At 33.4% G+C, this 12,639-nt stretch overlaps 1 protein-coding gene across 2 annotated transcripts; it reads right to left on the reverse strand.

The window, feature by feature from the left end:
* Window positions 1–8,428: 8,428 nt before the first annotated feature.
* Window positions 8,429–12,410, reverse strand: LOC120272107 (pentatricopeptide repeat-containing protein At5g62370-like). 2 transcript variants are annotated; one of them, XR_005540154.1, is made up of 3 exons: window positions 9,449–12,410; window positions 9,207–9,314; window positions 8,429–8,822 (listed from the first exon to the last, which is right to left on the reverse strand). XR_005540154.1 is itself a non-coding variant. In XM_039278852.1 (2 exons), the coding sequence occupies exons 1-2, from the start codon at window positions 12,307–12,309 to the stop codon at window positions 9,296–9,298; spliced, it is 2,880 nt and encodes a 959-aa protein (XP_039134786.1). In that variant the 5' UTR covers window positions 12,310–12,410; the 3' UTR covers window positions 8,429–9,295. The 2 variants fall into 2 exon arrangements, 1 of the variants encoding a protein (XP_039134786.1); XM_039278852.1 differs by having other exon boundaries at window positions 8,429–9,314.
* Window positions 12,411–12,639: the final 229 nt, after the last annotated feature.

Here is a 12,639-nt window from a genome sequence, read left to right on the forward strand (position 1 = left end):
TTTCAAAGCTTTAACAACCGTTAGATTTGATAATATATGATCGGACGGTTGTAAGAGAAGTTTGGTGGTTAGGGTTTTCATCATAACATCCACCCCCACTATAAATAAACTTATAAACCCTAACCCATATGAAAGGTGTTCTCCGCCGTCTCTCTCGCACACCCTCTGTTTTATTTTTCTGATTTTTTAAAATACTTATAAATCCTAACCCTTATCAAAGGTGTTCTCCGCCGTCCTCTCTCTAGCACTCCCTCTATTTTATTTTTCTGATTTTTTTTATATTAAAGGTTGAATTTGCAATGATGAAAGATCATTGTGCTTGATATGGATGTCTGCTTTTTTTGCAGATCTATTTGTGATGGTTACACAAACCCTCTAAGTTTTGAGCAAGATCTTTTTTTCCTTTTAACTTATTATTTTTATTTATTAATTTTTGAATCTATACAGTTTTTGCTTAAAAAAATTAAAAATCGTAACCGGGGTTAACTCTGCTCCGGGTCAAAACCAAACTGGTTCGCCAGCTTTTGACCGGGTTTGACCGGGTCAACATCCGGTCAATAATTTATATAGAACCGGACCGGACTGCTGGCCGGTTCACAGTTCTACCGGTCCGACCGGCCGGTCCTGTCCGGGTTTCAAAACATTGAATGAAACCTACAAGGGACGAAGCGACGGAATTCATTTTTAAAATTTTTAACTTTTTAAATGTTTTAACAGTATAATGAAATTTTAATGGTTTCTTTCTTGTGATTTTTGGCAACTGAAGAAGCTCTAATGGTCAAGGGATCTTCATCTCAATTGGGTTGAGATTTGTTTTTTTTTTTTTTTGGAATTCAAACTTTGTCAATTTTCATTGCTCAACATGAGATTAAATTGCAAGTCTGGTATCTGATCCTCTCTTTGGGGATTTGCTTCTTCTTGTTGTGATTTGCATCTCATTATAGGGTAAACATCCATATCTTGTGTGATTTTTATTTTTTTCTATGATGATTATCTAGCAAAGGATAGGTTAAATCATGCCATGCGTTCAGTGATAATATTGGGATTGGCTGTATCATTTGCCACCGTCTTAAGCAGTTCTCGAGGCTGACACATCTGCAGTTTCGGATGGGTTAGAGAGTTCAAGCTAGAGTTCAAGCTTGATTCGGAGATGGAAGAAGCTACCTTGCAAAGGTGCACCTTGTAATAAATGGCATCATGTCCAATTAGAAAGAAGAGGTTTATATTTCCAAGCAAAACACTCGGGAAATGACAGTTATATTAAAATATTTTATCATTTTAAACTCATGTTTTTTTTAAATTGTTTTTCTTTTAACTAATTACCATAATAAGCATTTCTATAATTATTTTAAAAAATAGGTTTTTTATTTTAATATTTTGGAGTTAAATGGTTTTTTAAGATACTTAAAAAATCAAATAAACTATATAAAAAATTGTGGAAATTCAATATATTGGAGTTAAATGTAGAAAGAAAAAAAATTGTTAAATAAATTGTATGATTGCTTCATTGGTGAAGAAGATGGATAATTCCTTTACTCATATGCTTGATTGGCTTGTGTTTTGTGGACCAATAACAGGTATTGGGTCTGGATCAGTTTCTTAACAAATGTAAATATTTAAGATTTCATTGAATACATATATTTTAATGAAATATATAATGTAAATAATTAAAAAGATGAATGAAATGATTGTGGGCCATATTTTATTATATAATTATTATTGAAGATAGTTTTGTAAATATTTCTTCTTCATTTTACACTAATTACCAAATGCCCATTATAATTACTACTAATTATTTAGTACTTTATTTAAAAATTAATTTGCAAATCATCATAATTAATATAATTCAATTTTGGGATAAGAAGTATAATCATCACATTGTATGAAAAAACACATAAAAAATTAAAAAATTAAAAAAAATTAAAGGGAGGTTAATTACCCAATGTTGGGGGTTAATTACTCAATGCTCATAAGAATTTTATCTTTAAATATTTAAAACATATTTAAAAAGATTAATAATAACAAACCCATTATCACTAAAAAAAATTTAGATATATATATATAACCATAACTCCGTGACAGGGGTTATTACAAGGTAACCCTAACCCCGGATTCGGTTACATGTTACATGCCGGGCATCAAAGGCATGTAACCCCGGCCCTATGCCGGATTTACAACCCATTCTAACACAATTAATTTTATTTAAATATTTATCTAGTGAGGTTTTATTTTTAAATATCTATTAAGAAATCATATTTATCACACATTGCAAATTTTATTTTTAATTTTTTTTAAATATGTTGATAATTTTTAAAAGAATTTTAATTATTTTAAGAGGATTATAATCACTTGGTTATTATATTTTTTTTAATTTTAAAAACTAGCCGCGCATTAAACACTCAATGAGCTGAGCGAAAGTTGCCATCAAGCATCTATAATTATTAAGCTTATCAAAAATTTGATTTCCATGACACATCACCAATCGGTTTGAAAAGGTCCAAATTTTCAAAGGCTTGAATCCCATCCACCGTAAATCCTATATCTTTCTTCTTTCAAAGCCTGCAACCTTGTACTCCAGGTCCCATTATTGTGACCATTGCTCCCTCTCTTGCTTTCACTGTGCTTCGGACCAATCGGTTTGAAAAGGTCCAAATTTTCAAAAGCCTGAATCCCATCCACCCGAAATCCTATATCTTTCTTCATTCAAAGCTTGCAACCTCGTACTCCAGGTCCCATTATTGTGACCACTACTCCCTCTCTTGCTTTCACTGTGCTTCGGATGAATCAGTTTGAAAAGGTCCAAATTTTCAAAAGTCCCATCATAATTACTACTAATTATTTATTACTCTATTTAAAAATTAAATTGCAAGTGACCATAATTAAGATAATTTTATTTGAGATAAGAATCATAATCCTTACATTGTATGAAAAAACACATAAAAAATTTAAATTGAGGTTAATTACCCCGATGCTGGGGTTTAAAAAATTAAAAAAAATAAAAATAAAAATCTAGGGAGAGGGGTTTGTAACACCATTATCGGGGTTACTTACCCTGATGTTGAGGTTAGTATCTCCCTAAAAAATGTATTATTTAATTATTTTTATTAATTATGATATAATAATTTATTATTATTCACATATTTTTATTATTTTAATTATTTATTTTGAAATATATTTTTTAAATATATTAGTTAATTATTTTGTTAATTATGTTTAAGATTTTAGTAAATAAATATGTTTTAATGAAAGATATAATCTAAATAATTAAAAATATGAATGAAATGATTGTGGGCCATATTTTATAATATAATTATTATTGAAGGTAGTTTATTAACCATTTCTTCTTCGCTTTATGCTAATTTCCAAATCCCCATCATAATTATTACTAATTATTTATTACTCTATTTAAAAAATAAATTGCAAATCACTATAATTAAGATAATTTTATTTTGAGATAAGAATTATAATTCTCACCTTGTATGAAAACACATAAAAATTTAAAAATGAAAAAAAATCTAAATTGATGTTAATTACGCCGATGCTGGGGTTAAAAAAATATATTAGTACTTACTCAGATGTCGAGGTTAGTAACTCCCATAAAAAATATGTATTATTTAATTACTTTTATTAATTATGATATAATAATTTATTATTATTCGCATATTTTTATTATTTTAAATATTTATTTTGAAATATAATTTATTATATATTAGTTAATTATTTTATTAATTATATTTAATATTTTATTAAATAAATATGTTTTATTGAAATATATAATGCAAATAATTAAAAAGTTAAATGAAATGATTGTAGGTCATATTTTATAGTATAATTAATATAGAAGATAGTTTAGTAAATATTTTTTCTTTGCTTTATGCTAATTATCAAATCCCCATCATAATTACATCTAATTATTTAGATACTCTATTTAATAATTAAATTGCAAATCTTTATAATAGGGCAAGGCATGTAACACTGGAGTTACAAGCCATTTTGACGTAATAGTTTATTTAAATATTTATATAGTGAGGTTTTTATCTTTAAAATTTTATCTTTAAATATTTAAAACATATTTAAAAAAAAATAACTAACCCATTATCACTAACAATAATTAGATTGTTTTTATAGTAATAACCCTAACCGTGAGGACGGAGTTACAACAAGGGTGTAACCCTAACCCTAAATTGGAATTTGGGTACAAAATTCAGTGCTATACATAAAATCTGGAAGAGGGAATCTTGATGATATTTATCTAGTGAGGTTTTACATATTTAAAAAAATTAAAAAAGAACTAACTCATTATCACTATAAAAAATAGATATTTTTTTATAGTTATATCCCTAAATCTGAGGACGGGGTTACAACAAGGGATATAACCCTAACCCTAATAGGATACAAAATACATGTTATATGAAATCTAAAGGAAAGAATGTTGATGATATTTATCTAGTGAGGTTTTACCTTTAAAAATTTAATCTATATATTAGGCTGGAAATGGGAAGTTAAAGGCCCTTGTTTCTCTCAAGGAGTCAAGGTTGCCAATTATCTTGGGTATCTGGAATTTACGTTCTTCAGTACCTTTTGCATTCAATTACTTGTTTCTATGAGATTATTCTCATCTGTCAAATTTGTTAAATTCTACATTTATTTTCCCGAATTTTATGGATTTGGATTGCTATGGTTTGATGAATGATGATCAGAAATACCCTGATTGTTAATATCTCCATAGAAGAAGATCTGGGAATTTTACTAAATACCATATTTGATTTTATTGAATTGGCAACTGGTTTTGGTGATTTTCTAAAGTATTTCGGTGAGCTGAATTGTTATGTGGTTAGTTGATGAGTATTGATCGAGTACCATTGAATGAAGATGAAAATTAGTTTTTTATATCTTTTATTAAGAGTTTAATTATATAATATTTTACCCTTTTTTATGCGTTTATATATAATTGTTTCTTTATTTTTTTATCAATTTGATAAATTGTTTTTAACTTTTTTATCATACATAAATCAATTAATTTTTTCCAAAATAATATGATAATTTATTATTATTCATATATTTTAATTATTTTAAATATTTATTTTGAAAATTTTATTTTTAAATTATATTATATAATAGTTTTAATAATAATATTTATGATTTAGTTTAATAAATATGTTTCTATGGAATATATCTAATAATTTTATTAGATATAGGTTTGTTGTCTTCCGTTTATTGGTCTCTTTTTTATTGGTTTACGAAGATTTATATATAATTCCACAATAATGGAGTTTTTGTGGTTGTGCATCAACCATAGCATCACTTCCTTTTCTTAATTAGTAAGCTTTACATTCCATATGATTGAGTAATCACCATTTCATTTAATCCTTCCTCTGCTGTCCGAATTGTTTGCATGAATGATCTGTATACCTGTTCAGCAGCCACAACATCCCAATTTTATCTCTCCTAATTAGCAATTAAAAAAATAACAACAAATTATTATGAAAAATATTTTATTAAATTAACTGTGGTCCCCATTTTATAGTATAATTATTATTGGAGATAATTACGAAAATTTTATAAAGTATTAGGAAATAAAATACAAAATAACAAACTGTTATGACATAGGAGCTTGATGCCTTAACTCAGACTCATATGTGAGATCTCATTCCCCTTCCTTCTCATGTTGTTCCCATCATTTATTGCTGGATCTACCGAGTGATGACCCGTTCTAATGGGTTTCTCAAGTGCTATAAAGCGCATTTGGTTGTTCAACAGGAGCATAACCACGACTATGAGGAGACTTTTGCCCTTAGTATGGCTACGCTCTCTATTGGCTCAAACAAGCTCCAAAGGCCTGGTTGAGCAATTTAACACAGTGGTTGAGACTGCTGGTTTTACACTAAGCATACATGATCCTGTGCCTTCATTCACTCTTTCCCTCGTTGTCAAACTATTCTTCTTCTATATGTGGATGATATGATCCTTATTGGTGATGACTCTTCTCATATTACCTTTCTGAAGCAAAAATTATGTGTGACATTCTTGATGACTGATCTAGGTTTGCTTCATTACTTCCTTGGTATCAAGATCACTTCCCATCTTGATGGTCGTTGTCTCTCTCAGCAGCGGAATACTCATGACCAACTTGCTTGCTCTGGTTTAACTGATGCTTGTACTAATGCTATACGGATGGAGTTACATATGAAGCTGCATGCTTTTCATAGGATTCTCTTATTTGATCCTTCTCGCCATTGACATTTGGTTAGTAGTTTTGTCTACTTGGCCATCAGCCATCCTGACATATCCCATGCAATTTACATTCTCAATCAGTTCGTGGCAATACCCACTTCTGTTTATTATGCTCATCTTAGTCAGGTAACACGATATCTTTATGGCATTGTATCTCATGGTCTGTTCTACACATGCCAGTTCACTCTTTAACTGCAAGCTTATTCTGATGCTACTTGCGCTAGTTCTCCTAATGATTAGATCTTTATCACTAGTTGTTGTATCTTTCTTGGATCTTCTCTTGTTGTTTGGAAGACCAAAAAATAGTCTACCATTGCCAAGTCTAGTGGTAAGGCTGAGGTTTGTGTGTTGGCTTCTATTGTCTAGGAGGTGCTTTGGCTGCAATTGATTCTACAGGTACATCTCATATTCCTATTCACTGTGACAATATTGGTGCCATTCAGATTGCTGCAAATCCGGTCAATCATGAATTGACCAAACACATAGGTGTTGATGCACACTTCACCCGATACCATGTAAGTGCCCCGATTGTGTCACTTCATTATCTTCTTACAAAGGTCCATGTAGCTAATTTTTTCACCAACGTGCAGACACATGATTAGCATCTATTCATGTTATCCAAACTTAAGATATACTATTCACCTTGAGTTTGAGGGGGGTGTTAGATGTATTATTGTATTGTTAGATTGTATATGTATGTATAGATATATATGTATACTTGTCCATCTCTATATATAGACTCAAAGAGTCACACATGCAAGTTGTTAAAGCATATGAACTTGTTCCACTCTCTCTCTTCTCTCTTCTGACAATTATTACACTAGTGGATCATGATTAAATTCATATTAGGAGCATATGTAATGTGTTCATCCCAGATAATAAAGTGCATGACCTTAATTCATTAGTTAGTGGTTTCTCCAACTAACACTCACAAGTTTCATGATGCAGTAAATTATGAGAGAAAAGCTCTTAAGTCAAACTCCCATCAGATGTCAGACACACATGATCTATTCTTGATGGCAGTGATTGACCTGTGACACTTTTCATGCACTCCCTCTAGTTCTCTAACTACTCTACTAAATATATCTGGATAAATAGTTCAAAGAGAAATTAGTATCATTAATAACATTCATTTTGCCTAATTATAACTAAAATTCTATTATGAGAAACAGAAGATAAACAGCAGCTAAATTAATTGGTCAACAAAAGTTATTAGCTTTTTTATGCTATTCCAAATTACCATAAGATTTTGCTTTTCACAAAATCTACTAATGTGAAGAGAAAGAGAATTATATTACTTGCTTGACAAAGTTATGGCCTTTCTCTTCTCCATCCGTATGCATTTGTGGGCCAAAGCAACACCCACGGTGGAAGAGAAGCAAGAATTGATTTCCTGAACCTATTTACTAAATTATGATTTGAATGAATTTGCTGAACATCTATATATCAATAAGATGATCCGAATGAATTTGCTGAATATCTTAATTAACCACATTCTCGACTTATTTCATAAATTATAATTCTCTTGGACTAATAGTTTATTTTCTTGAATAATCTCACTTGTAGTAAATAGTTTATTTGAAAATGGGCTTTGTGTGGACCTGATAAATATCTCACATTTATGTCACTAATTAGCTGGGTCTAGATTTATTTCAATAAAATAAACTTATATTACTATTTTTTTTAAAAAAAAAGTAAATAAACCACAATTTTATTGTAACAAGCACCAAGAGCCACAACTAAAAGAACAACAAAAAAATACAAGGCTCCACTAAATGTGAAGACAACAAAAACAAAAAAAGTCAACCAAAATAAATATTAGTATTTCCTCAAAACATATCAAAATAAATATCAAAGATATCAAAATATATATATATTAAATTCTCACTTTGAGTGTGTGGAACCAAAGGTTGTTCAAGAAAAACTCTTTTATCAGGACTGGTCTGGAAATAAAACATCGAGAGAGTATTAAGCCCATCCCAAATTATAACACATTGTTTGACAAAGATGCATAGATATCAAAAGAAAAAAAATGGAATTTTCAGATTTCTTTTATATCACAATACATATATAACAACTAATCCAATATAGGGTCAAAATGCCGGTATGAAAACGTTAACCCTGATTTAACCATTACGAGCAACTAGTTAATCATAAGCAATAATAAATATATTTTTGAAAAAAGAGGAAGATGGAGAGAGAAAGAGAGAGAATCCTCTCTTGTGAAAAATAAATAACATCATAAATATAGTCTCTGTCAAATATACAACACATCAAGAAGCAACATTTTAGTTACATGGCCATGAATTCTTACATCCAAATGACTTGTGCTTTTTCAAACTTAAACAATATTCTCTTAAAAATGTCTTAAGTATAGATATCCTCAAATGCATACCATACTTAAGCTAACACAAAATGTAGATGCAAACTCTTGATGCTGTTGTGCCTTCTGCAGTTGCTGCAGATGAAACATACGAGGATTCAGCTGCATTTGCTGGTTCAAGGGTTGGACAGACGGTGAGAGTCACATAGCTCTGCAGTAACTAGTTTCAGGCGCTGTACTTCTGTGGTTAGTGCTTCATTTAGAGCTGCATATACAAAGCTCATGATATCAATAGCAATGAAATCAAGAATTCAAAGGAATACCAAAAGGACAAGCTTCACATCATGGGCTAAATTTGCCAATGTATAGTGAAACACATTGATGCAAAAGATATTGCCAACCAGTTGAAGTAATTTGACAATTTTTGGGTGTTCTTGATCTATACATCCTAGAGATTCTAACACCCCACACAAAACCAGCAAACTTGAAGAGCCTTGTCAATGATCCAGCATAATAACCAAACATACTAAGAGAATTCAATAACACACAAAGAAAAAGTCTTACAGTAAACATATCAACCAACCTTGAGGCAAAATACAAAAGAAACCTATGTTCTACCATACATATGTGTAGTATATCATTTAAGCACCTGAAAAGAGTGCCCGCTCAGATTTTTTGAAGTAACAGTGGTCATGTCCCTGACTCTCCACCGATGGCACAAAAGAGGCATCTAGCTGCTCAATGTTCAGGCAGAACCCTTCAAGAAAAACATATATGCTTAATTATCAATAGTAAACTCATCAAAAGGATATTTCTATTAATATGCCTCCCAGGCAGACATGCAAATTAAAGAAAAGGAAAATTTTTTGAGTTACAGAAAGCATTACTCACTCATAAACTGGTATATTTTTGTCAATCACAAAAGCCAGATCATATTCTCCATGTTTATAACAAACATTGAGCAGCTGTTTCTTTGCCTCATTATCTGGAGTTTTTCCCCTCTTAAGCATCATGTCAAAGGTTTTGTGAGCTGCCTGCAAACTTTCCTCTTCCAACAGCATGAGGAGCAATTTGTTATATTTATCATGCTGTGGTGTATAGCCAAGTGAGACCATTTCCTCAAATAGCCTAAATGCAAGGTCTCTAGCATGACTTTGACAGAGGCAGTCAAGTAATCTATGACATGAAGATTTGCTAGGTAAAAACCCTCTCTTTCGCATCATGTGAAAAAGAGATAATGCCTCCATCCCTCTTCCAGCAATAGAATAACCTTTCATAAGTGTATCAAAAGTAACATTATCAGCCATGCAACCATTCCTGTTCATCTGGTTAAATAATTCTGTCGCACAATCAATCTCACCAGAATTGATATGGGCACCCATTAAGATGGTACATGTTACTTGGTCAAGGACAACACCAGCTTTGTCCATAAAATCTATCAGGGCACTAACATTGTTTCTCATATTAGCTCGGCAAAACCCATTAATCATCCCAGTGTAAATATGCAAATTAGGAACCAAGCCAACATCCGGAAGATGTAGTATATACTCCCCAGCTAGCTCAATTTTTTCTTTTGTAGTTTCACAACGGATATTTTGAGTTAGCTTTCCTGGCACAATAGTATTTCGTGATAACAACTTAAAAAGTAAGCACCTTGCTTCCTCCAATTTTACAGCCAAAGAAAGCTTCATTTTTTCATGCCGTGAGACATTGCTGCATATACCATTGATCACAGCTCCAAATGTGATAAGATTAGGTTCAACCTGGTTCCTCACCATCAATGCAAATAGATCTAGCCCAAAGCGAACATCCCCTTTCTTAAGGAACTGGTTTATGAGCATTGTGTAAAGGACTGTGTCTGGCACAAAACCATCCTCCAGCATCATATGCAGATATTTTCCAGCCATTCTAAACATGTTAGTCTTTACCAGTCCAGTAATAAGAGCACAGTAAGCATGGGAACTCGGTCGAATATCACAATAGACCATCTCATCAAACAGATATTGAGCATCAACAATCTTTCCCATCTTTGAATAACCGTCGATGAGTGCGGTATAGAACCGTTCATCTGGCATGATGCCTGCTTGTAGCATCCTGTCAAAGGTGAGCTCAGCTTCCACCATCCTCCCTGCCTTGCACAAAGATCTTGTGATTGAGTCATAAAGATCAACAAAAGGCCTAAAACCCTGCAGTATCATCTCATCAAAAGCTCTCAATGCTAAATCTATGTCTCCGCGCTTGCAGTGAAGATTTATAACAATTGAATGTGTAGCCAGATTAGGAAGCACACCTCTACTTCTCATAAGACATAAAAGAGAGTAGGCATCCTCTATTCTATCCTCCTTGCACAAACATCTTATTAAAAAATTATAATGAAAAATTGAAGGTGCAGATCCATGATCAACCATAGTCTCCAATAAGAGATGAGCAATGCTAAACTTACCCCGTGAGCACACACATCCTAACAAAATATGAAGAACCACTTCCAATGGGATTATATTGTTTCCTTCCATCTCATCAAAAAGAATCTTGACTTCCCGCTGCAATTCCTCATCTGAATCAGAAGTACACAATCTGACAAACCTCGAAACATTGATATTGCAACCATTCTTAGACAGACCATCCAAAACCTTGCCCATCATCCAAGGCATACGATCAAATGGAAGATTCTTAATCAGCAACTGAAACATAAGGTCATCAGGGATGAGGCCACAGTCAAGCATCTTCTCAAACCACTTCTCCACCTCCACCAATCTTTTCGCCTTGCAAAGTGCAGCCATCACTGTAGTATAGCAATGCAGATTTGGGGTCAAACCATAACTCTTCATTGTGTCAAGAAGCCTCAAAGCAGAATCCACATCAGAGTTTTTACCGTACCAGCTGATCATCATATTGAAAGTAACCACATTTGGCTTGAGGCCACATTCTACCATTTCATGGAACAATTCCCAACCCCCATCAACAAAATTAAGTTTCAAGAGCTCATAGATCATTGTATTATACAAGCATACATCTGGTTCACAGCCGATCCTCTCCTTCAACTCTTTAAAAAAATCAAGAGTCAAACTTATCCTTCCTTCCCTCAAATACCCATGAATTATCGCCGTGCACAGCCTACGATCTAAAACGAACCCATGTGACTTCATGAGCCTACAAACTCGCTCAGCTTCCAACATTTTCTGCCCTTTGCAAAAGCCATAGGCCAAGGACTTCAACAAAGGGAGAGAGGGTCGAATGCCATCACCAAGCATTACATCAAACAGGAAGCTTGCTTTATTCAGGTAACCCTCGGAGCACAACCGAGTAATCAAAACGTGATAAGAGGATGCAGGCGGGAGAACACCAGCTCCCGCCATGCGGAAAAACAGTGAGAGACCGTGCGACACCTGTTCTTTGACACACAATAGCCGAAGCAACGCACCGTACGATGCTAAACTGGGAAAAGTTCCGAGCTGTCTGATGGAATGGAAAAGGGATTGAGCCCGGGGAAGGTCTCGGAGCTTGCAGTAGCAAAGGAGCATTGAGTCAAGAAGAGATGGGTCAGAGATGGACGGAGAGGTGAAGGAGAGGAAGACCTGGGACGCCTTCGTAAATTGGCGTGACGACAAGAGGGTACGGAGGACGCGGGCAGGGTCCATGGGGAGGCCTACGCTTGATGAGGAGGCATAGCGGACGGAGAGTGCGACAGAGGGCAAGCCACGGCGGAGGAGGGAGGCAAAGAAGGAGAAGCAGTGGTCGCTGTGGCTGGGCATGGCAACAGGAAGAGAGAGTTTTGGCGGTATAGAGGAGGAAGCGAAGCGGCAAAGGCATGGAGGGGGCGGCTAGGGTTTCCAAGTGATGGTGGGAGATGGAAGGCAAGGTTGGGTAAAATAGACATTACAAAATTACAGCTAATTACTTATTCAGATTCGTTCTCCATATCAAAACAAATTGGAAAAATGCCTAATGACCAAAACGATCTCACCCGTATAAAGGGTCATTAATAGTAGTTTTTAAGTGGTGCAGTCTCGATTCTCATTTGAAAGTTAATATTTTTTAAAAGTAAAAGTGATTAGTTGGGAGCATTTTTTTAATTAAGTAGC

The sequence above is a fragment of the Dioscorea cayenensis genome, chromosome 11 (genome assembly GCF_009730915.1).
Source record: "Dioscorea cayenensis subsp. rotundata cultivar TDr96_F1 chromosome 11, TDr96_F1_v2_PseudoChromosome.rev07_lg8_w22 25.fasta, whole genome shotgun sequence".
NCBI classification, from domain to species: domain Eukaryota; kingdom Viridiplantae; phylum Streptophyta; class Magnoliopsida; order Dioscoreales; family Dioscoreaceae; genus Dioscorea; species Dioscorea cayenensis.

Bases quoted from the DNA above. Each gene is read 5' to 3' on its own strand.
- LOC120272107 (XM_039278852.1), bottom strand. From the start codon at position 12,309: ATGCCCAGCCACAGCGACCACTGCTTCTCCTTCTTTGCCTCCCTCCTC.